This window comes from Arachis hypogaea, chromosome 4, assembly GCF_003086295.3.
Source record: "Arachis hypogaea cultivar Tifrunner chromosome 4, arahy.Tifrunner.gnm2.J5K5, whole genome shotgun sequence".
NCBI lineage: Eukaryota > Viridiplantae > Streptophyta > Magnoliopsida > Fabales > Fabaceae > Arachis > Arachis hypogaea.
In genome coordinates this window covers 50,694,948-50,720,559 of record NC_092039.1, presented here as the reverse complement: position 1 = coordinate 50,720,559, position 25,612 = coordinate 50,694,948, and the positions used below count along the sequence as shown (strand labels likewise).

General features: G+C 34.4%; 1 protein-coding gene across 1 annotated transcript; it reads left to right on the top strand.

The window, feature by feature from the left end:
• The first annotated feature begins 4,044 nt into the window (after positions 1 to 4,044).
• On the top strand, positions 4,045 to 13,181 carry LOC112794857 (uncharacterized). Its single transcript, XM_025836830.1, has 6 exons — positions 4,045 to 4,337; positions 4,884 to 4,914; positions 9,474 to 9,610; positions 11,465 to 11,945; positions 12,096 to 12,477; positions 12,574 to 13,181. Exons 1-6 carry the CDS (start codon positions 4,045 to 4,047, stop codon positions 13,179 to 13,181), a joined length of 1,932 nt encoding a protein of 643 aa, XP_025692615.1.
• Positions 13,182 to 25,612: the final 12,431 nt, after the last annotated feature.

Here is a 25,612-nt window from a genome sequence, read left to right as displayed (position 1 = left end):
TGCACGAAGGGATTTCTGTTGGTTTAGAATCTATATCTACAACGCGACTATTTTTATAAAATTCTTTACTAGCAAAAATTCTAACGTCAAGGGAGCTACGAGAAAGAGAGGTTCGAGGTTGCACTCATTTCTGTCACTACTGAGCTATTGTCATCTCCCACAGCCACTGCCGGAGACTGCCTCACCGTGTTTTTGGCTGTCAGAAATGGCGCTGTCGTCCTTGGAAGCATCGTCAGAGCTACTACTACTTTGTTTCCTCATTCCTCTATAATTACAATAAGTTATTCTTGTTTCGAAACCCTTGCCATTAGTGTTCTATTATAAGTTTTATTGAGGTTGTTGTGATGTTAATGTCTCAGGGTTGAGCCACTGCAGCTGCGGTCTGGGATTGTTGCTGTCGCTGCCACATTGTTATGGCAGAGCTGTTGTGAATATTGCGACTGCGACTATCGCTGTAGCTGTTGTGTTGTTGAGTTATTTTGATAAGGTAAGGGCTTTTTCTTAAACTTATTTTACTTTGAAGAATTGTTATAAATCGATATCAATATGAAAATATATTTTAGTGATTGTGTGATTCTTATAAATTAAATTGGACTATTTTGGAGAAATAGAATTGGTTAAATGAAGATGGACATTAAAGTAATAAAATAGATTAGAAATAATGGTTGAAGCGTCTTGGTGGTGGATTAGGATCTGCACATATTTTTGTTTGTTAGTTGAAACTAAAAGATGTTGTTGATTGTGAATTGGATTGATGAACGAACGCTATGGTTGAACTTTTGGTGAATATGAATGTTGAGTTTTAAGTTGATAGATTTAGTATGATTATTATGCTTTGGTACTTCAAAAGTTTGAAAGGTAAATTGGATGTTAACTGATGATGTTATTTTTAGTTTGAAATTATAGGACCAATTGACCAAGTAAAGCTCATATGTAAAATCTAATAAATTATTGGATATGATAACTAATTTAAATAAAATTTGATCTTATTAGATTAGATTAGATTAGATTAGATTTAAATTTGAAATCCCTAAAAATACTATTAAGCAAATCAGAAGTAAATCAAATCTTCCAACAAACTCTAACAGCAAAACAAACTAAAATAAAGACCTAATAAATTCGAAAATTAATAACTAATTTATATCTTCTACTGGATTTGAAAAACACTATTGGGCCTCCTGCTGTCCTGTCATAGCCCAATGAGCCTTATGAGTTGCTGCTATTTCAGCACCACTATTTTTTTTAGGATATCCAAAACCGGCATAGTATAATTCTTCTAGTATTCAGATCTTTGAATGTGACAAAATTAACATTCTACCCATTGTCTCTAATCTGACGAAAATGCCCTCTTGAACATGTATCAGTTTTGATATATTATTGCATTTCATGGTTTAAAGTTATGTTTATGAGAATTGGTAAAGTAACTTGTTCTTGATGAATGTTGAGGATTTTAGAATATATGGTATGAGGTTAGTTGAATCTAAAGAAATCTTTAATGGTGGTTATCTCTATATTTTAGGGGAGGTTATGTCAAAATTTTTCAAGATTTCAAGTGAGAGTAATTAGCACAAACTTTTTATAAGATTTTAAACTATGCTTGAGTAAAGAGTAGTTGAGAATGGTGAATTTTCCTTAGGTCGGTTGAGGTATTACGATCCTTGAGGTTTAAGATTTTCAATTTTTATATTATGTTGAAAGAATGAAAGTTTTGTTAAATTTAGAAATGTACTAAGGACCTTAAATGAAATTTGAGTCTTAGGATGAACCTAAGCATCATTTGGGTCATTTTGAGAAAGCTTAGAAGTGAATGATATATTTTATTATATGATAACAGAGTATGACATCTGATTGAGTTTTTGAAGGTATGTGAATCCGATTGTGAATTTAAGAATAAATGAGTAAGGAATGTGATTCCTGGCATAGTGTGAACCTAATATACTAGTATTGAAAATAAAGGTCAAAGTAGGATTTTAAAATGAAAATGTCCAATATATGATTAAAGAAAATATGTTAGTTGAATTGTGATATGATTGTTTAATTAACAAGGACATGGGTTTTATCCCATTTGCGTGAAGAGATATGATTATTCAAATCGAGAATTAGTTAATGATTATTGATTACTTCCCTGGCAAGGATAGTAGTATTGTGCGGTTTGCTAAGGGCGTTGTTTTTATAGTTAATGATTTTGTCCCGCTCATAGTTTGAATCCTAAAAGTTGGAAAGATGAAGGAAATTTGTAAGAAAAAGATTCATATGACAAGCATGGATCAACTGCCGTAAGGCAATTTATGTTTTATATCTTCTTATGATAATTTTAAAACCGTCTATTGAGACCATGTTGATTGGTTCTCATCCCTCTATATCCTAATATCTTTCAGAAAACGAACAAGAAAGCCTTTACAGAGACACTACTAGAAAACTAGTTATTACAAACGGATATTTTCGACGGATTTTATCCCACTGAAATACAGACGGAATTTCAGAGGGATTTTTTTGTCGGAAAACAAAAAAATAGATTAGCATAAATTACAGACAGAAAAGAGAATTCGTCTATAATTCCATTGGAAAAATTATTTTTTTTCCGCAGAATGGTTACAGATGGATTTTAATTAAGTAGACAAAACGCACGTTTTATTAAATTATTACAGACGGAAAATTTGTCTGTAATTTAAATGAAATCCGTCGGAAATATTGAAAACCCTAGTTGAAGATTAACCCATTCACTCGCCATTCACACCATTCACACCATTCACTCGCCATTCACTTCGCCCTGCACCCCGCCACCCACAGCCACCGCAGTCTCTGCCGCCACTGCAGCCACGCAGCTCCCGCATCAGCCCTCGCAGCTCCCCGCAACCCCCACAGCCTCGCAGCCCCTCAGCGGCGCAGCCACCGCAGTCCCTACACAGACACAGCCTCCACCGCCACCGTAGAAGATCTGTCGCCGTCGGATTCCGAGCTTCTTTTCGTTCCAGATCAGCGTTTCTTTGTCAGATTCCCTTCGCGCAGCTGGTAGATTGCAAACCCTAACCTTTCTATTCGTTCGTATTTTGTATTTTTCTTCAGCTGACGCTTCTTTTGCTTGTTACTCTCTCGAGGTTGTTGATTCTGATGTTGTTGATCCATCTTTTGAGCCACTAATACTAGTAGAAGATTCCACTATATAGCTTGTAAAATCAACCATCCGGTTCTCGAGGTTGTCTTCTGCACTTGTTGAAGCTGTTAACTCTCCCTCACTTGGAAGATTCCTCGGCTGTAAGTGTCTATTTCCTTCAATCGGATGAATCTCAGCATGCTCTATGTTCTGGGTTTTTCCTCAGCATGCTCTTAATAAGTTGTTTCCTGTTGCATGCAAGTCGGCTTTCAAATGTTATCATTATAATGAAAAGGCTTGCTTGGCTTGAATGATTTCATATTCTCTTTAATGAAAAATATTTAAATAATTGATCAAAAGTTCATGATATTAATTATCATTACAAGTTACAACCGTGTGACTGATACTGGTTTGAAGTAGTTACTTACAGTGTGGAAGAATAAATAATTGGCAATGGAAAAATGGAGGATCTGTTAATTTTATTAATAAGTCCAGTCATGTCCTGTTTCATTAATTTAATCTCAAGTGTCACACATTTTCTTCAATTAGCTCTGCCCATTTCACCATAATGTTGTGAACAGCTCCTTTTTCTCCAATGTTGGATTTGGAGTATATGTATGCTTATTACTGAGTGAATCACAAAATGCCTAGCTGGGTTTTGCTGTTCATTTTTATCATGCTTAGGTGTGTTTATGTGTGCTTATATGGTTTCATGGTTTTTGTGTCTTTCAAATATCAATTTGAGGATCCATCAAATATCAATTTCTGTAGTTTCCAGTGTGACAACAGGGGATTACACATGTATATCTACGTTTGTTAAGAATGAATATTATCATTTTTATTTCGAAAATATTATTTTTTAATAAATTTATACAAATATATCATATAAAAAAAGAGCAAATGTTTTTTGTTCTTAGAAGAAAATAAAGATAACTCTGCATAAACTAATCATGGCTTTACCTTATTCATTTGCTACTACTACTAAATCTTCAGTTTTTTCAAAGCTTCACAACACTTCTTTCTTCCAACACAATCAACTACAAAGAGCAAATGTTGTTACTGTTGTAAACCGTGAATCAAAAGACTCATCAGAAGATAACATAGAACTGCAAGCAAAGGGTCCAAAGCTAGAGATAGGTTCACCTATTATTTTTACAGAGGCTCCTAAAATGATTAAGACTACTGCTTCTGTTCTATGTCTTAGGGTTAATTCTGGTTTGGTCAAGCCTGGTGATGTTGGAAGGTACTTCAAACTCTTTCATTCATCTCTGCTTCTTTTAGCTATTAATTTTCTCTTTTTATTTTTTATTTCTATGAATTGTCCAGACAAACTTTAGTTAATGATATTAGTTGGATAAAACTCTTTCTAGTGATACTGAATAATTTGAAACATACATTGAAAATAAAGCTTGTCAGAGTTTAGAGTTTGTAGTTTAAGTTGGAGAAACAAGTAGTTAGAGTTGATAAACTAGCAGTGTAACAATTGTGAAATACTGATGAGAAACTCTTTGAAACCAGTAATTTTTAGTATTTTAACAATTATAAATTAAAATATTGGAAAAAAGTTGAAAATCAATTTTAATTTAATCAGAAACCATTCTATTTTTCAAGAATACTAAAAAATGATTTAATTTTTGTTTTAAGAGTTGGTAATTTCATTAAATTTTTACAAATATTAAAAAGGTTATTTTTTTAATTTATTTTTTAATAAACACACCCCCTCTAATCATCCATTAGCTCTCATTATATGGCTTTGGATTCTTTTCTTTTCATGTTTTTTGATGAACAGATGGCTTTGGATTCTTGTTAAGGCTAAACGGGTGTGTTATATATCTTTAATTTCCAAATCTTAAAAGGGTAATGTATGTCACACATATTTTGCATATGAGGTAGTAATGCCACTGATGTGCGAAAAACGATCGGACACAAAACTCACCGGCAAGTGCACCGGGTCGCATCAAGTAATAAAACTCACGGGAGTGAGGTCGATCCCACAGGGATTGAAGGATTGAGCAATTTTAGCTCAGTGGTTGATTTAGTCAAGCAAATAGAGTTGAGTTGTGTGATTTGTGATTGACAGAAGCTAAATTGCTTGAAATGTAAAGGGAGAAGGGCAATTGCAGTAAATCAAAGAGCAATCGAAGTAAAGAAGCTGAATCTTAAAGAACAAGTAAATGAAATTGCATAAACTTAGATTGCAAGAAATGTAAATGGCTGAAGCTTAGAGTGCAAGAAATGTAAATTGCTTAAATCATAAAAAGAATCGGAAATTGGAATTGCAGAATTTAAACAAGACAGAAATAAATTGCAACCAGCAGAAGAACTAAATATGAATTGAAGTCTAATAGATCTCAAACAGAAAGATAAAAATGCTTGTAGAATGAAAATAGAAAATGACTGATGCTAAATTGCAGCAAATTAAAAGAGGTTGTAGATCTCAGGAGTAGAAGAGACTAGAAAATAAGTCTAGATCTCAAATCCTTCCTTGATCCAATAAGAACAATTGCAAAAGAACTAAAGGAAAGTAAATTGCAGAAAGAGTAGAAGATGAAGCAGAGAATGGAAATTGAAATTCAATTATGCAAAAAATTAAAGCAAGGGATCTCAAGGTGAGATTGAAACAAAAATTCTTCAATTCTTCACCCAAGATCCAAAATAAAAAATAAAGAGTGCTCAAGCAAGAACAAGGAAGAAGAGAGATCAATTCTCCTTCCCAATTCTCTAAGAACTAAATTCCAAAGTAAAAGTTCAAAAATGAAAATGGAAGTTTTCCAGGAAAATTCAAAAGTGATTCCAAAAGTCCTAATTACATCAAACTAGCTCCTATTTATACACTTTCTATTCTTGGATTTTGGAATTTGGATGGGATTTTAATTTGGTGAAGATTTGAATTTAATTGGATTTTTAATTGATTTTTCAGCCCATGAAGAAATTGCTTCCAGGGGGATGCTCAGCTCACAAGTTGAGCTGAGCATTAAGGCTTTGTATGTGGATCCTTTTGTAGTGTGGAAGGCATCAGGGGAATGCTCAGCTCACAAGTTGAGCTGAGCATTGAGGCCTTGTGCGCACGTCCTGCGCGCATCCTGCTTCCTGGCCGTGTTATGTTTGTATGTGGTGCACCATGAGTAGTGCTCTGCTCACCAAGTGAGCTGAGCATTGACTTCTTCAAAGAGGGGTCCTTGGTTCGAAACTTGAGGAAAGCATGCGCTGGATTTTTCCTTGTGAAGGAAGTAGCGCTTCTCTCTCCTCTCTTCCTTGAGGTGCTTAGTTCGAACCTTGGAGGATGCTTTTGGCCAATTCTTGGCTTATTTTCCTTGTGAGTAGCGCATCCCCACTCCCCCTTGGTTCTTGGTTCGACTCTTGGAGAAGGCATTTGACAAATAATTTCCTTGAATTTCTTTTGATGAATGCCCGATAATGCTCACTTGGTGAGCTGAGCATTGTTTTTCCTTTCCTTGTTTCTTGGCTTCAAATTGTGCTCAGCTCACAAAGTGAGCAGAGCATTGAAACATTGCTTCCTTGGAACTTTTTTTGTTGTGCTCCTTTCATGTGCCACGCTTCCTCATGTTCTTTGCCACACTTTTCTTTTCCTCGAGCCACACTTCTTAAGCCACGCTTTCTTCTTTTCTTCTTTTCTTTACCTATAAGAAATCAAAACAACAAATCAAAGTATCACCAAATTCACAAGGTTTACAAATCATTAAAAATCAATTAATTTTAGCCCAAACCTCATTATTTAGCATCAATTAAATGGTGGTTGTTTGATTTAAAGAAATCATGCATTTTCATTCCAAATCACTTACTCAGAATGCAAGAAAGTGCATAAAACCTAATGAAAATAAAGAAAAAGACTAGTGAAACTAGGCTAAGATGACTTGTCATCAGCCACTAATGTGGGTGGGTCAAATAATTATTGAGCATGTATTTATTTCATCATCACTATCTTACAAAGTAAGGATATAGATATGGCTCCAGTATGTACTGTGATAACTTTTCATTGATGAAATAGAACACATAATAGACTAACACAATATATATCAGGTCAGCAAATTGGCACATTTTATAATTATAACCCTTTTAATAATTAAGCTTTTAGATGTTTCAATTTTTAATGGAATAATTGTAGATAATTAATAGCAAATGTGGACAGGTGATGGCTTGAGAAACACTCTTTGCACCTGCTGTCTAATTTTTAAGTTTATACTAGATTAGAACTTATTCTGTGATTTGGGGTCTCTATAGGTTGAGCTTGCTTTGGATTCAAAGAATGAGCCATGGCTTTGTGTCTCTCAACGCTGATGTGCCTATATATATTTTTTTGGCAGGGTTGACATAGTCACAAGTTGATTCTGATGTTGTCGATCCATCTTTTGAGCCACTAATACTAGTAGAAGATTCCACTATATAGCTTGTAAGATCAACCATCCGGTTCTCGAGGTTGTCTTCTGCACTTGTTGAAGCTGTTAGCTCTCCCTCACTTGGAAGATTCCTCGGCTGTAAGTGTCCATTTCCCTCAATCAGATGAATCCTTTCCAAATAATTTGGTGATGTTGTGTCTTTGTCCCTCTGGTCCTTGGCTGTAAGTGTCCATTCATTCTTCACAAAGATAGTATGTTATGTATTACCCATCACTCCTTCTTTAAGCATTTTTCTTTCATTGGAGTTTATGTAAAAATAATAATAATAATAATGTATTGCTTGTTTCATTGTTTTTGTGTTTGTGTGTGTGAAAAAGGGAGAGATAAAATGGTAATGGAAGAATTGTTATTGTTAGTTACCATGAAGATATCAAGGATTACTCCACCAAGTACCGCTACTGATTGCTACTTGTTCTTCTCTTTGATTTCATGCGCTTGAAAAATCTTCATTCAGAGTTGTTGTAAACCCTAAACTCATTAGCCTTGTAGTCTGATTAGCTGAGTAGAAAACTAGAAATTGATCCTGTGGCCTCAGCCATTGTCTGAGCCCTATTCTAATGGTTGAATGTTAGTGAGACATGTACTTTATTCACGGATTCTGATGTTAAACATATCAAGTGACTTCTTATGAACTCCTTCTTCACTGTTGTTAATAATAATCTTCCAAGCTTTGCCTCATGCACCCTTTATATTTTAAACTTGCTAAATAAGTAAATATACAATTTTACACCATAAACAATATACTTCTACTAATATTCATAGATGTGATTTATTTGAAAATAAGTTCAACAGAAGACTATTTTTCCACCATTTGGTAATTTAGGGTGTTAAGAACTTAAGATCATGCATTTTCTATAAGAATGTAGTTGTCACAGGTTAGTGGATAGACTGGATTAGATTAAATTTTATTGTTAAATGTGCATTTGTGAACTATATATAATACAGGTGGGTTGGTGATGATAAATAAAGAATTTAATTTCATGAGTAAAAATTAAATAACCTCATTCTTTATTAGAAAGAGTTCATGTTGATCAAATTAGGTGAATGTGGTTTTCTTTGGTTTCTGTTACTGCCATATCTCCAATAAATGAGGTTTTGTTTGTTCTAAATTGAATAACGAAAATAGTTAGACACACACAAAATTAATTATTATATATTTATATAAATATATATTATTTAACCTATTTTTATATATTTTAATATATATATTATACATTGGTAATTAATTTGGTATATAATTTTTTATATTCTCAAATTTACTCAACTGATAGGCAGAACTTAGTTTATACAATTCAAACACAAAGCCAAACACCCAAAGTGAGATGGGTTTTCTGCATAGATATAATTAAATCTCTTCTCCCTTCACTACATATATATCTCTTTCCTACATATATATTTCTTCTCCCTTCACTACATAAATTAATGTATATTCGCTACCCTGTTTCAGGTGCTATCCTGTTATCAAGTCCATCTAACATTTTGTGTTCTCATATTTGTGTTCGCTCAGAGATTTTTGGTCCAATCCCTTCAACTTTTTGCTTGGAGTTAAGGTTAGTGCAATTATTGTGTTATAAACTTTATTGATTTCTAGGGTATTGTATGATAAATAAAATAGTACTTGTGTTGGGTTGTTGCTTGTATTGCATTGAAAACATTGATATGATTAAATATTGATAGGATGTTGTATGATAGATGAAATGTTGCTTGTGTTGGATGATTTATAGGTACTAAAAATATCAAATTCATAAGAAATGTCTTGGCACCATCGAGTGTGGATGTATGATAGGTTGAATCCAACAAGAGGGGGTATTAAACCTAAGTTTTATGACAAGGTTGAGGAGTTTATAGAAACAATTAGTAAGTTAGATGTTGTGAAGTCGGAAGGAAAGTGTAGATGCCTATGCGTTAAGTGTAGATGCACAAATTATAAAGAGCTGAACATTATTAAGATGCATTTGTAGGAAAAGGGGTTTATGCCAAATTATTGGATTTGGACAGAACATGGAGAGATTGACGACATAGGGATCAATCAGACGGGATTCAATAATTGTGGGGAAGGTGGTTCAGGAAGTGGTGCAAATGTGGAAGAATGTGATATGTATGACATTAGCTGAGAAGACAACTCCAGAAGGTATCATGAAATGATTTTCGATTCTGCTGGTCCAGAAGATCCTCATGTAGAGTGATGAGCGGATAATTTATACGCTTTTTGGCATTGTTTTTAGTATGTTTTTAGTATGTTCTAGTTAGTTTTTAGTATATTTTTATTAGTTTTTAGTTAAAATTTACTTTTCTGGACTTTACTATGAGTTTGTGTGTTTTTCTGTGATTTCAGGTATTTTCTGGCTGAAATTGAGGGACTTGAGCAAAAATCTGATTTAGAGACTAAAAAAGACTGCAGATGCTGTTGGATTCTGACCTCCCTGCACTCGAATTGGATTTTCTGGAGCTACAGAAGCCCAATTGGCGCGCTCTCAACGGCGTTGGAAAGTAGACATCCTGGGCTTTCCAGCAATATATGATAGTCCATACTTTGCCCAAGATTTGATGGCCCAAACCGGCGTTCAAAGTCACTATCAGAATTCCCAGCGTTAAACGCCGGAACTGGCATAAGAATGGGAGTTAAACGCCCAAACTGGCACAAAAGCTGGCGTTTAACTCCAAGAAAAGTCTCTACACGAAAATGCTTCAATGCTCAGCCCAAGCACACACCAAGTGGGCCCGGAAGTGGATTTTTATGTCATTTACTCATCTCTGTAAACCCTAGGCTACTAGTTCTTTATAAATAAGACCTTTTACTATTGTATTTTCATCTTTTGATCATGTTTTTATGATTGAACCCTCTTTGGGAGGCTGGCCATTCAGCCATGCCTAGACCTTGTTCTTATGTATTTTCAACGGTGGAGTTTCTACACACCATAGATTAAGGTGTGGAGCTCTGCTGTACCTCGAGTATTAATGCAATTACTATTGTTCTTCTATTCAATTCCGCTTGTTCTTGTTCTAAGATATCACTTGTTCTTCAACTTGATGAATGTGATGATCCGTGACACTCATCATCATTCTCACCTATGAACGTGTGCCTGACAACCACCTCCGTTCTACCTTAGATTGGGTGGATATCTCTTGGATTCTTTAACCGGAATCTTCGTGGTATAAGCTAGAACTGATGGTGGCATTCAAGAGAATCCAAAAGGTCTAAACCTTGTCTGTGGTATTCTGAGTAGGATTCAATGATTGAATGACTGTGATGAGCTTCAAACTCTTGAAGGCTGGGCGTTAGTGACAGATGCAAAAGAATCACTGAGAACCGACAGATGATTAGCCGTGCCATGACAGGGTGCGTTGAACATTTTCACTGAGAGGATGGGATGTAGCCACTGACAACAGTGAAACCCTACATACATCTTGCCATGGAAAGGAGTAAGAAGGATTGGATGAAGACAGTAGGAAAGCAGAGAGACGGAAGGAACACAGCATCTCCATACGCTTATCTGAAATTCCCACCAATGAATTACATAAGTATCTCTATCTTTATCTTTATGTTTTATTCATCATTCATGACCATTTGAGTTTGCCTGACTAAGATTTACAAGGTGACCATAGCTTGCTTCATACCAACAATCTCTGTGGGATCGACCCTTACTCGCGTAAGGTTTATTACTTGGACGACCCAGTACACTTGCTGGTTAGTTGTGCGAAGTTGTGTTTATGCCATGGTATTGAACACCAAGTTTTTGGATTCATTACCGGGGATTATTGGAGTTGTAGTGATCACAATTTCGTCCACCATAGAGGCTAAAAACTTTTTTGATCTTCTTGAGGCAGCTCAAAAGCCTTTGTGGAAAGGTTGTGTGCACTCTCAACTATCGATAGCTGTTAGAATGCTATGCATTAAGGCCGAGGGAAACCAATTACAGGAGTCATTTAAGTAGTGGGCCACCATAATTAGGAAAATTGCTCCTGAGGGTAGTGCCATACCTAGGGATTACTATGAGGCTAAGAAGTTAGTGCAAAAGCTTGGATTGAAGGCAATCAAAATAGATTGTTGCTCAAACAATTGCATGTTGTATCGAAAAGACGATGCTGCTCTAACTAGTTGCAAGTTTTGTGAAGCACCTAGATTCAAGCCTATTTCCGATGGTGGTTGTAAGTCCAAGAGAGTTCCTGTCAGACGGATGCATTACTTACCCTTAATCCCTAGACTTCGAAGGCTTTATGCGTTAATGAGTTCAGCTCTGCACATGACGTGGCATATAAAAAACCAACGTGATGATGGCGTGATGACCCATCCGTCACATGGGGAGGCATTGAAAAGCTTTGACCGTATCCACTCTGATTTTGCTTTGGTGCCTAGAAACATTAGGTTAGGTCTTTGCTCTGATGGGTTTACCCCAAATATCCAATTTAGCAAGCCTTATTCTTGTTGGCCTGTAATTGTAATTCCATACAATCTACCTCCTGGAATGTGTATGAAAGATCCTTATTTGTTCTTGACTTGCTTAATACCTAGTCCTAATAACCCTAAAGCCAACATTGATGTATTCTTGAGACCTTTGATTGATGAATTAAATGAGTTGTAGAATCCTGGTGTTTTGACGTATGATATTGTAGAAAAGAAGAATTTCGTCTTAAAGGCAGCATTGATGTGGACTATCAATGATTTTCCGGCTTATGGGATGTTGTCTAGGTGGATGACACAAGGAAGATTGTCATGTCCTATTTGCATGGAGGATACCAAGTCTTTTACACTATCACATGGAGGCAAGGCATCATGGTTTGATTGTCATCGGAGGTTTTTGCCGACAAACCACCCTTATAGGCGCAATAAGAATGACTTCAGGAAGAATAAAATAGAAAGTGAAGAGGCTCCTACCAGATTAAGTGGTTTGGAGATTTGGCAAAGGGTTAAAGGACTTGGGAAGATATCAGATAATGGAAAGTGGATCAAATCGCGAGAGTATGGTATTACTCACAATTGGACTAAGCAAAGTGTGTTTTGGGAGTTACCTTAATGGAAGGATAACCTGGTTCGTCACTATCTTGATGTAATGCACATAGAGAAGAATGTGCTTGACAACATAATGAATACTATTATGGACATTGATAGAACTAAAGATAATGAAAAGGCTAGGTTAGACCTGGCTGAACTGTGCAAGCATCCAGATTTACATTTGCGGCATGTCGGTGATAATTGTTGGTCCAAACCTAAGGCAACTTATACTTTAACTTCTGAACAACAACAAGACATGTATTGGTGGGTGCAACAACTTAGATTTCCAGATGGTTATGCATCTAACCTTGCTAGATGTATAAGTCTTTACCAGGGGAGGTTTATTGGTATGAAGAGCCATGATTGTCACATTTTTATGCAGTGCTTGCTTCCAACTGCATTCAGAGAACTACCTACAAATATATGGAAGCCTCTTACCGAGTTAAGCCAGTTTTTCAAAGACTTGTGTTCAACCACTCTCAAGGTTCATGATTTAGAGGTTATGGAGCAGAATATTCCCATTATCCTTTGCAAGTTAGAAAGGATATTTCCCCCGGGATTCTTTAATGTGATGGAGCATTTGCCAACTCATCTAGCATATGAGGCACGTGTATGTGGACCTGTCCAATATAGGTGGATGTATCCATTTGAACGGGTGATAAGAGCATTCAAGTGAATAGTGAAAAATAGAGCAAGGGTTGAAGGTTCGATTTGTGAGGCTTTCTTGGGAAAGGAGACTTCAAGTTTTGTTTCTTTCTACTTTGAACCACATATCTTATCGAGGCAAACCCGTGTGGGAAGAAATGATGATGGCGGAGACACGATTAAATCCTCTTTATCAATATTTAATAGACATGGTCGCAAGTTTGGAAAAGCTAAAGATCATTGATTAGATGAACGAGATAAGGCCGCAGCTCATTTGCATATTCTACTCAATGAAAGCAAAGTTATCCCTTTCTATATGTAAGTGCCCAAATCTTTTATTAAACAGTTAATTACACTTGTTCTACTAACGAATCCCATAGCTTATAAACTCTACTCCTACTTTCATCAAGGTTTTGGAAAGAAACTTGTCCTGGAGAAAGCGATGACCGATTTCCCCCTTGGTTTGCATCATATGTAAGTGCATAAATTCGTATCATTTATTGTAAAGGTTTTTAACTAAAGATTTGCATCACATGTCACTTCTATTAAATAATTTGTTGCATGTTTCTAACTAGGTTCAAAATCAATGTAATGAAATTTTTGATCCTGGTTTGCAATCACTTTCTTGGGGTCCTTCAAACAAAGCAACAAGTTATCCAATTTATAAAGTAAATGGATATACATTTCATACCCTTGCAAGGTCAAAAGGAAAAAAAAATCGATAACATTGGTGTGTTTGTTAAAGGTGATATAGGCAACGGGAAAAGTGATTGGTTTGGAGTATTAGAAGATATACTCAAGCTTGAATACACTGGTAGTGACTCTAATCGAGTTGTTTTGTTCAAATGTCAATGGTATGATCCAAGTCGTCCAAATGGAACACGTATTCATAATGACTACAAAATAACTGAAGTCAACCATAGTAAAAGATATCGCCACTATGATCCTTTCATTGTCGCCCAAAAAGCTAAACAAGTTTACTTCTTACCTTATCTTGGAAATTGCAAGTCTATGTGGCATGTTGTTGTAAACACTAAACCAAGAGGTCGAATTGAAATCAATCATGTACATGTAGAGGAGGATGAGGAAGAGAATGATGTAGCTTATCAAGCGGATGAGAGCAATCCTTCTAGGATTTCTGACACCGAGCCTCCTATCAGTCTTAAGTCTCCATTTGGAGAGGACCGCATTGTTGAATTGTCCAACGGCTCTAGTTTTGGGGCTAAAAAAATGATGATGATGATGTTGCAGACTTTGATGATGATATTGATTTTTAATAGGGTAATTATTTTTAGCTTGTATTGTTTTAGCTTATATTGTTCTTTACATATATTGTTCTTAATTTGTATGTCTTAGTTGTCACGTAACTTAATCGTTAACTTAGATATTGTTGTTGAGAAGAAGATCAAGATATTTTAAAGAATGTGATGAAAAAAAGAAATGGCATACGTAAAAGCATAACTCTGTCCCACACTCATTAAGCTGACATGTCTAAAGCACCACTGGAATTTTTTTCTTATCCCTTTTCTGAAATTTAGGAAGCTTCATATTCTTTCTTATTGTTTTTAATCTCTTTCTTACATTTTGGTTTGAAGATTGAATCTCTCTCTTTGTTGCAGTGGCAGTAGTGAAGGAAATTCATTGGGAAGGTAAAAGGGTAGCAGTGCACGAATGAGGTGAGCCCCTTCTCTTCTGCATCCTTTACTCACTACCCCAGTTATTAATCCTCTTCCTAATCTTAATTACTCTAATTCAAGTTATTTCTAACTTATGATATCTTATCAAAATGATTTTTTTTGTATCCTTGTATAGGAATGCCTTGTGAATTGCTGAAAATTGATTCTCTTTTTTGTTTGCTTGATTTCTGTACCCATCCATCTGCTCTGCACCCTCTCTAAACAAGTGTATCTATGCTCTACACCCTCTTTATGCTTAATATTTTTACTTATATTCTGTAGATAGTAACAATAATAATAAGAAATTAAGAAAGCATGTGAAGCTAGCCAGGGATGCATATGTAATTGGTAACTAAGTGCAATTATATATAACAGCTAAGAGTGCCATATTAGCACATTTGAATTGTACGTGTCAATAGCAAATAATGTTCATCACCGAATAGGAGATGGGACCTAATAATATAAATTAGCTAGAGTGTGTAGCTTACTGAACTAGATGAAAAAGGCAAAATATAAATTAATGACTGTTGGATTGTAGTTGAAACTGGATTAGTTAATTTTAATTAGAAATCTTTGGTACGACTGTAATAATAAGAGATCTTTTGTTATGTGCATGTATTTGGCTCAAATGGTCAATGTCCAACAAAATTTAACAGTTAAAGTTAAAGATTATATGTGCATGAAGTATATTATGGTTATATTTTGTTTTCCTCTCAGAACAGAATCAGATGAAAATTTATCTTGCTGTCAATTGTATTCTATCAACCTTTTGAGTTTTGTGCATAATAGTCTTTTAATATATATGTAGGTCATTTCTCCTCGGGTCAAGGGTAAAGGTGTCAAGGGTCATAGAAGTTCTTGCACCACTGCTGCAGCCGCTATTTCAACCACCTCTACCTCTTCTGGGACTTCAATTGTGCCAGATTTTCAGTCAGGATCACTTAGCCAGCAACCGTATATGATGGTACCTAATCCAGGCTACACGGGTTTTCCTCCACCAAGTTGGCCTACTCCAGGATGTATGGGTCCCCCTCCTCCACCCCCTCCTCCAATTTCGATTCCTCCTCTGCTTCGCAATTCCAGTCTATTAGTTGATTCAGAGACACCTGGAAGCTCTAGTACATCTCCTCCATCAGAGATTGCATCAGTTCCTAATATTGTCACAAAAGAAAGATTGGTTCCTGATGGAAAAACAAGGTAAAATTTGGATCTCTCCATAATTAAAATAGCAGCTTCTAGTGGATTTCCCATACTGCATTACCTATTTCTCTTATTACTCTTCTACACAATTTTTACATACTGCATTACCTATTCCTCTTATTACTCTTTCAGCAAGCAATACTAATCACTCTTCTTCTTTTACTACTCCTAATCTAAATGTGTTTGCTACTATATTTTAATTTCAAATTAAAGTGCTAATGACTTAAAACTATTTTTTTAGTTTCCTAACTTGTCAATTCTTTATGAAATTATCAGTTGGTTACCTTTCCCTCCTGGTTCTCAGAAGATTACAGAAATCATCAAGAAACGATATGATAAACCATACAAAAAGTTTGGAGATGTCCCTCTTCCGACAAAGAAGCTTTGGTTTAAGGAGTGGAAGGTAAAAGTGTTGTTTTGAATAAAATTATTTTGGATTGAATATTGTTCATGTGATTTGAATCTTATAAGTAGCAACTTGATGAGTATGTGCAAAGCCACTTTCTTATTGATGATGATGATGATGAGTTTTTCTAAAGGGCTTTCAAGTATAGGACAAGTAAGCGATTTAGCCAAATGATGTCAGATATTCGTGAAGGTGTGGATACAACCCACGAATGGCTAATTCCTGCTTACAAAAAGGTGTTAGAAAGGTATTGGGAAACAGATGAGAAATGAAAAAATATAAGGAAAAAAGCAAGAGAGAATCGAGCGTCACTCTTAGGTGGTTCTGTCCATTGCGGTGGTTCTATTCCATTGAGCTCAACTATAGAGAGGATGGTAACATAATTTAAGTGGCTTTAGATCTTATTTAATAGACATCTATTTATGTAAAATTTTTCTTATTTTGTATTTTATGTGGAACAGAAGAAGCAGTTGGGCCGTACACCAACCCACGAGGAGGTCTTCAAAGAAACCCACACACTTAAAAGTGATAAGTCTAAATGGGTGGACAAGCACTCTCAAGACACTCATGTGAAATATAGCACAAATACTCCTCCTATGTCAAAATTATTAACTAATTTCTAGCTGTCTGGCATTAACATTACTGTATTTAGTGGTCCTAACTATGTTCAACATTATTATTATTATTATTCAGCTTTGTGCTTTGTGATTTTATAGTTGGTTTCTTTTCTTCCAAGTTTCTGTAGTCTAAGCCCTTTGACACATCTCCTTATATAGGGTCTATTCAATTATTCACAATTTGATTCCATAGACCAACTTAAGAGATAATACAGTTCACCAATCTTAATCTTGTGTAGAAAGCATGTGAAGCATGCATTATTCTCTTGGAATATGGTAAGCTTGTCCCATCTCTGCCTAACATGTGAAACTTTTGCATCAAATTATTCAAAGTGAAATGGTTTTTGAAACTCTGAAGTTTATTATCTGGCATGTCCCCATTACTCATCACCTAATGTGTATATAATATAATCCATGCTTCTTCAGAGATTGTCTCAAAATCATGAGGTTGGAACTGTGCAACATGGATTAAATTACTTATCTTTGCAAAGTTAAGATCCACATTTTGTGATATGAAGAATGGTTTAATATGTGACAGATAAGTTTATTGAGAATAAGAAAACATACTGATGAGCAGATTAGTAGCAGTAGAGTAATTTTTAAGTGTGTCCACGAATAACATGTAGTGTTCATGTTTCCCCTTCCTATTATCAGAATCTCCTTCATCATGTAGTATTAATCTTGTTTTTGCTTTTAGCATATCATAAAGAATGTTGATACTAATATTTAGCTCAATATTCTTGAGACTATTAAACTATTCTTGCTGTTTGTTATATATGATCATGTATGTTTGTGAAGATTTCTTGTGAAAATTCAGCCTCATTTTTGCTTATGACTATTATTGGAGTTTTCTATTGTTTGAATTTAAATATATACAATTTAATTAGAAAAGTTTTGTGCAAAATCTAAAAGTTTTCTATTAATTAATATGCATGGCTATTTGTCTGAATAATAATAATATAATTGAGATAATCATTGTGCAACAGGAGAAGTTTATAAAAAAGTTGGCAGAAGTTCAGGCTCAACATGCCGAGGCTCAAGCACAGGGAATAGAGCTACAACCAATTGATGAAGACTTGATTTGGGAGGAAGTGTGTGGTGGGCAAAAGAAGAATCGAGTTTACAGAAAAGGGTCATTCTTTTCTAGCTCTATCAAGTCTGGAACCACTTCTACCAATTCTGTATTTGGAAGAGCACCAAGAAATCAAAATTATGTTCCTAATTTGCGAGAACAGATTCATAATCTCAATGAAGAGCTTTTTCAGCGTGTTACTCAACAAACAGATGAGCGTATTAGTAAGTTGTTAGATACACGCTTGGCTCCTTTGGAAAAGACTCAAAAGTAATTAGAAAAGTTGGAACGGGCAATTGGAAAGGCCAGGAAGGAAAAGCTGAAACAGAAGAGATGGAATGAGGCTTATGTTAGCTATTATGAGAAGGTTAGAGCGTCAAGTAGTTCTAGTGCAGTTCCACTACCACCGCCACCGCCGCCACCCTCAATGTCTTCGGATGAGGGCTATGATGATGATGAGGATGTAGATGACACTGAAGAGTATAGCTAATAGTTTTAGTATGGTTGAACAATATACTAGGAATTATAGTTGATGATCAATACATTTTGTTTATGTTTTGAATTATATTGACTTGCTTGTTTATAATACTTTTCTTTTAGTTTGATAATACGATGAATTTGTTTATGTTTTCAAATATTATAAATATTCAAATATAAATTAGACAAAAATTTGTATTAAATTTATATTTATTTTGTATGAAAACAAGTTTATTTTGTAATTTGAAAAAGTAAAAAAAAATTCTATTTTACCTTACAGACGGATTTACAGACGGATTTTCTGTCTGTAATCATGATTTTCCAAAGTTTAAATTACAGATGGAAAATCTGTCGGAAAATCCGTCTGTAATTACAGACGAAAAATCCGTCTGAAAATCTGCCTGTAATTACAGACGGAAAATCCGTCTGAAAATCCGCCTGTAATTACAGACGAAAAATTCGTCTGAAAATCCATCTATAATTACAGACAGAAAATCTGTTTGTAAGTTTGCCACCTTCAGGAAATGGAGGGAGAATTTACAGAGGCAAAATTCGTCGGTAAATCGTAAAAATCCGTCGGTAATTTTCCGACGGAAAAAAAATCCGTCGGTAAATAATTTCTGACGGGACTTTTACAGAAGGACAAAATCCGTCGGTAATTTTGTCTGTAACCAAAAATCTATCTGTAATAAAGATTAAATCTGTCTATAAATCTGACTGTATTTATCCATTTACTAGTTGTGAGATTATTAAATATTGGACGTGCATCACTTTATTTTCTTAGAGTGAATTTGAATTTAGTTATTTTTTTGATGTTATTTTAGAATTCATTCTTTTATGAGAGATAGAAAATTGTATTATTTATTATATATATACAAATATGATATATTTTTATATACAATAAATATAAATGTTTGAGTTGTAATAATTATTGAGTACCTTGTAATAATTGGAATATAAAATGTATATTGGTATGTATAAAAAAAATGCCCTTTTTTAAGCTTAATTTTTAAAGGCTCGTATTGATAAATAAGTAATACATTGGGTAGTTATTAATAATTATTTAAATTATTTTTTAATTTAAATCAGTAATTATTCCTGTATCTGAATTTTTTAAATATGACTATCCAATTAAAACATGTGTTAATATGCGATTCAATCTAAATAGTAACTAAATATATCGATTTTTATTTTTTAAATTAGTCCAAATTAAATTATTAATATTTTTTTATTATTTTCAAAAATTATATTTTTATATTTATAAAAATTATATTTTCATATTTATAAATACACATATCTCATTTATAGTGTAAACAAGATAAATATAAATGTATCTTGTTTATGTTGTAAACGAGATATGTGTATTTTTTTAAGCTCTATATATTTCGTTTGTAAATAAGATAAAGTCAAATAAAATCGTGTGTTATCTTGTTGACACTGCAAACAAAATATGTAACGAAACTTAAAAATATAAATAGTATCTAAAATACTTATTTCAATAAATAAATTAATTAACGTATCTATTTAAAAAAATTCTATAATATATTTGTATAGTGGTTAGGGTTATATTTGTTAAATGAATAAATTTATCTGATTAAAAATATATGTGAATGAATTTGTAATTTTTTATTTTTTTTAATTTATAGATTTTTTCTCTCTTTATCTGATTCACCTTTGGTAAAAGTAGGTATCTACTTATTTTTTTAGAAAAAATGAAGAACTGCTTATTTTCTACTTCTGTTTGTTTTAGAAGTACAAATAAATTATTCAAAAAAATAAAATAATTAAATTGTTTTAATATATTTTTTATCTTAGAATTACAAACAAATGAGTCTATTGTATTATATACCAGCAATTCAATTTTCTAAAATTATCGACAACCGGCAGATAGAGACTAGGGACTATTATTTAAAATTCCAAATTGCATACATGTTATTTTTTATATGTGAATTTGCTAATGAATTCAGGTTCAAAATATACTTAATATACTTTATTTAACATTAGAACTGAATTGGTGTAATTACTCATTATTCTATGAAATTTAATTAAAGTAAAATCAGAATCTTCTTACATTCATAAAAATTATCGAAATTATTATATATTCTTAAGTGATATAGAATAAAGTATAGAAATTCTAATACACTTTATTTATGCCGAAGACTACATATATGAAATGTAAATGTGGAGGATCACAGAGATAGATATTCTCAATTTTTCTTTTAAGATTGTAAAATATGATTTTTTTTATTAATTTTATAAATAGATAAAAAATGAGAAAATAAAATTGAAATGTTAGAGATTACACTTTATTTTTTTAATTGAAAAAAAATTGAGAAGATTCATTCTCAAGGATTAACATCTAGACTGTTTTTGATTTTGAGAACATGATAAGACAAGACACTGAGAATAAGACACAATGGACAGAGGCACAAAAATTAGTGTTCTTGTATTTTATTTGGTAATAAACTAAAACAAATTATAAAAGTTAAATTCATTCTTTTTTTTCATTAAAAAAAATTTGAGAAAAATATAAGTATAAAAATTCAACAAGAATAATGAAAAGAAATAAAATATAAGTTATGTCTTTTGTTAGTGTCTCTGTCTTTCCTGTTAGGATGGACACAAAATACACTAATTCAGTATCTTTGGACATAATATCTCTGTCCATGTCTCATCTACCAAATACGATTTTGTCTCTCTGTGTTCCTGTTTCAGGATCCCGTGTCTGTAAACAAACGCAGCTTATAGATAGTCCAATGAACAAAGACATCTATTATACTTCACTAATTTTACAATCAAAATATATCATATGTCACTCTCTTATTACAATTAAAAACAAATATTCTCCTCCAAAATTAAAGAATTCTCTCTTTCTCTCTCTCCCTTTCTTTAGCTCTCATATATATCAGTATTACTGACTAATTATAAATTTGACAATCAAAATATATAACCTCATGATACACTGCAAGAAAAACACTGAGAACTGGCAGAATTACCATCGAATTTATCAGCGACAATTACTGTTGGAATTAGCGTCAGATTTAGCGATGGGTTTGATGAGATATTCTTCATGTCAAATAATTACCGGCGGATAGCAGCTTCTGACAATAAAACCGCCAGTAACTTCTGGCGAAAAACTACCACAAATAGGCTCCAACTATAGTGTCGGATTTACAGTAAGAAAAATTCGACGGTAATCGCGTTTAATGGAAAATATCCACTGGTAAATCCGACGGTAATTGTGCCTTAAATTGGAACCGCGAATCCCTCCCTCTTCATTTTGAATTCATTTTCTCTCTCTCACCTTCGTCTCTCTCTCTCTCTCTCTCTCTCCTCTCTTTACACTCTCACCTCTCAATCTCTCTCTAGCCACTGCTGCCACTACAAAGGCCGCCGTCGTTGCTCCAACTGCCTCTGTTGCCGCTGTTGCCCTGCCCTCTTATTTTCTTCTTCACTCTTCTTCCCACCCTCTTCACCGAATCACAGAACCCTTGGGCAACCATCACCTACCCTTCTGCCACCACCATAGCACGCTCGCTGCAGCTAGCTTCTTCGTCATCTCTTCTCTCTAATTCCATCCCTTCTCTCTCCATTTCCTTCGTGGTTGAACTAAAACAGGGCACCCTGTTCGAGCTACTCCAGCCCTGTTTTACCATCATTTCCGGTGAGTCATTGCCGTCAGTGCCACCTACTTTAGTGGTTGGCCTCCACTGCTAGTCCAACCCATCTCTCCTTCCCTTCTGCTCTGGTGTAGTTCTTTGCTTATAGGTTTTTGTCCTTTTTTCTTTTAATTTCTGTTACGTTAGATTAGTTTTATTTAGTTAGTTTGATTTTGTTAATTAGTTTAGTTAGATTAGTTATTGTTAGTTGATTATAGGTGGTTAGGTTAGGATAATTTGCTTTAGATTATTAAGTTCTGATTGTTGCTGTTAAAAATATTTGGATAGACTTGATGTATGATGGATTAATTGCTGCTAATTTGTTATTTTATTATTTAATTATTTAAAGTGAATGCTATATTTGTTGATTTTTAATTTGTTAATTATTTCTATTTTTTATTGGTAATGCCATGCTAAACTTACATAAACTTTGAGCATGGATACATGCACACCACTTGTTATAAAAGTGCCTCTAAGAGTTTTAATTTAGCTTTTGGTCAATTCACAAATCAATGCTCATTTTCACATTCTTATTATTCTTATGCATTGAAACCTAATTTTGCTTTTTGTTTTTTCCCATACGTATAGTGATCCCATGCATGTTTGTTATATGGTGGTGTACTTGCATAAATATCTTCATGATAAGCTAATAACATAACAAGTTGAAAGAACACTTGACATAAAAATTAATGACTCAGTTTGAAAAATTAGAATGCTATGAGAAATTGTTAGAATGCTTTAAAAGTTAGAATATTTTTATTGTCTATATGCTGTGACTCAAGCTTTATTAATATAACTACTGTGTTGTGTGTATTAGAGTGCCTTCAGAGTGGGAGATTTTAAAATTATGATTTCGAAATTGTTATAATTAATTGTTTTCAAAATTATATGTATATATTCATTTTGGTTCTTATGAAAGAAAATATGTTATTGGTGCACGAATTTGCAATCCGCACAACTAACCAGCAAGTGCACTGGGTCGTCCAAGTAATACCTTACGTGAGTAAGGGTCGAATCCCACGGAGATTGTTGGTTTGAAGCAAGCTATGTTTATCTTATTATTCTTAGTTAGGATACTAACAACAGTGTTTTTCAAGTTCAGTGAAGAAAGGAAAAAGGGCATAAAATAAATACTTGTTATGCAGTAACGGAGAATGTGTTGGAGTTTTGGAGATGCTTTGTCTGATTTATTCCTGTAATGTAATATTCCATCCATGGAAAAGTGCAAAGTTCCTCCATGGCAAGCTGTATGTAGGGTGTCACCGTTGTCAATGGCTACTTCCCATCCTCTCAGTGAAAACGTTCCTATGCTCTGTCACAGCACGGCTAATCATCTGTCGGTTCTCAATCAGGTTGGAATAGAATCCATTGATTCTTTTGCGTCTGTCACTAATGCCCAGCCTTCAGGAGTTTGAAGCTCGTCACAGTCATTCAATCCCAGAATCCTACTCGGAATACCACGGACAAGGTTTAGACTTTCCGGATTCTCATGAATGCCGCCATCAATCTAGCTTATACCACGAAGATTCTGATTAAAGAATCTAAGAGAAGCTCATTCAATCTGATGTAGAACGGAGGTGGTTGTCAGGCACACGTTCATGGATTGAGGAAGGTGATGAGTGTCACGGATCATCACCTTCTTCATAATTAAGCGCGAATGAACATCTTAGATAGGAACACACACGTTTGAATGGAGAAATAGAAACAATTGCATTAATTCATCAAGACGCTGCAGAGCTCCTCACCCCCAACAATGGAGTTTAGAGACTCATGCCGTCAAAGTGTATAAAATTCAGATCTGAAAAATGTCATGAGGTACAAGATAAGTCTCTAAAAGTTATTTAAATAGTAAACTAGTAACCTAGGTTTACAGAAAATGAATAAACTAAGATAATTGGTGCAGAAATCCACTTCTGGGGCCCACTTGATGTGTGCTGGGGCTGAGACTAAAGCTATCCACGAGTAGAGGCCTTTCTTGGCGTTAAACTCCAGGTTATGACGTGTTTTGGGCGTTCAACTCCGGATCATGACGTTTTTCTGGCGTTTAACTCCAGACAGCAGCATGAACTTGGCGTTCAACGCCAAGTTACGTCGTCTATCTTCGCGCAAAGTATGGACTATTATATATTGCTGGAAAGCCCTGGATGTCTACTTTCCAACGCCGTTGAGAGCGCGCCAATTGGACTCCTGTAGATCCAAAAAATCCATTCCGAGTGCAGGGAGGTCAGGATCCAACAGCATCAGCAGTCCTTTTTCAGCCTAAGTCAGATTTTTGCTCAACTCCCTCAATTTCAGCCAGAAAATACCTGAAATCACAAAAAAATACACACACTCATAGTAGAGTCCAGAAATATGATTTTTGCCTAAAAACTAATAATATTCTACTAAAAACTAATTAAAATATACTAAAATCTACATGAAATTACCCCCCAAAAAGCGTATAAAATATCCGCTCATCACAACACCAAACTTAAACTGTTGCTTGTCCTCAAGCAACTAGATGAATAAAAAAGGATAAAAAGAAATCAAGAAGCAATAATATCTCAGAGTTTTAAGTGAAGCTCAGATTCTAATTAGATGAGCGGGGCTAGTAGCTTTTTGCTTCCAAACAGTTTTGGCATCTCACTTTATCCTTTGAAATTCAGAATGATTGGCATCCATAGGAACTCAGAAGTCAGATAGTATTATTGATTTTCCTAGTTAAGTATGTTGATTCTTGAACACAGCTACTTTTATGAGTCTTGGCCGTGGCCCTAAGCACTTTGTTTTCCAGTATTACCACCGGATACACAAATGCCACAGACACATAACTGGGTGAACCTTTTCAGATTGTGACTCAGCTTTGCTAGAGTCCCCAGTTAGAGGTGTCCAGAGCTCTTAAGCACACTCTTTTTGCTTTGGATCACGACTTTAACCACTCAGTCTCAAGCTTTTCACTTGGACCTTCATGACACAAGCACATGGTTAGGGACAGCTTGATTTAGCCGCTTAGGCTTGGATTTTATTTCCTTGGGCCCTCCTATCCATTGATGCTCAAAGCCTTGGATCCTTTTTACCCTTGCCTTTTGGTTTTAAGGGCTATTGGCTTTTTCTGCTTGCTTTTTCTTTTTCTTTCTATATTTTTTTTTTCGCCACTTTTTTTTTTCACAAGCTTTTGCTTTTTCACTGCTTTTTCTTGCTTCAAGAATCAATTTCATGATTTTTCAGATCATCAATAACATTTCTCTTTGTTCATCATTCTTTCAAGAGCCAACAATTTTAACATTCATAAACAACAAGATCAAAAATATGCATTGTTCAAGCATTCATTCAGAAGACAAAAAGTATTGCCACCACATATAAATAATTAGAATTT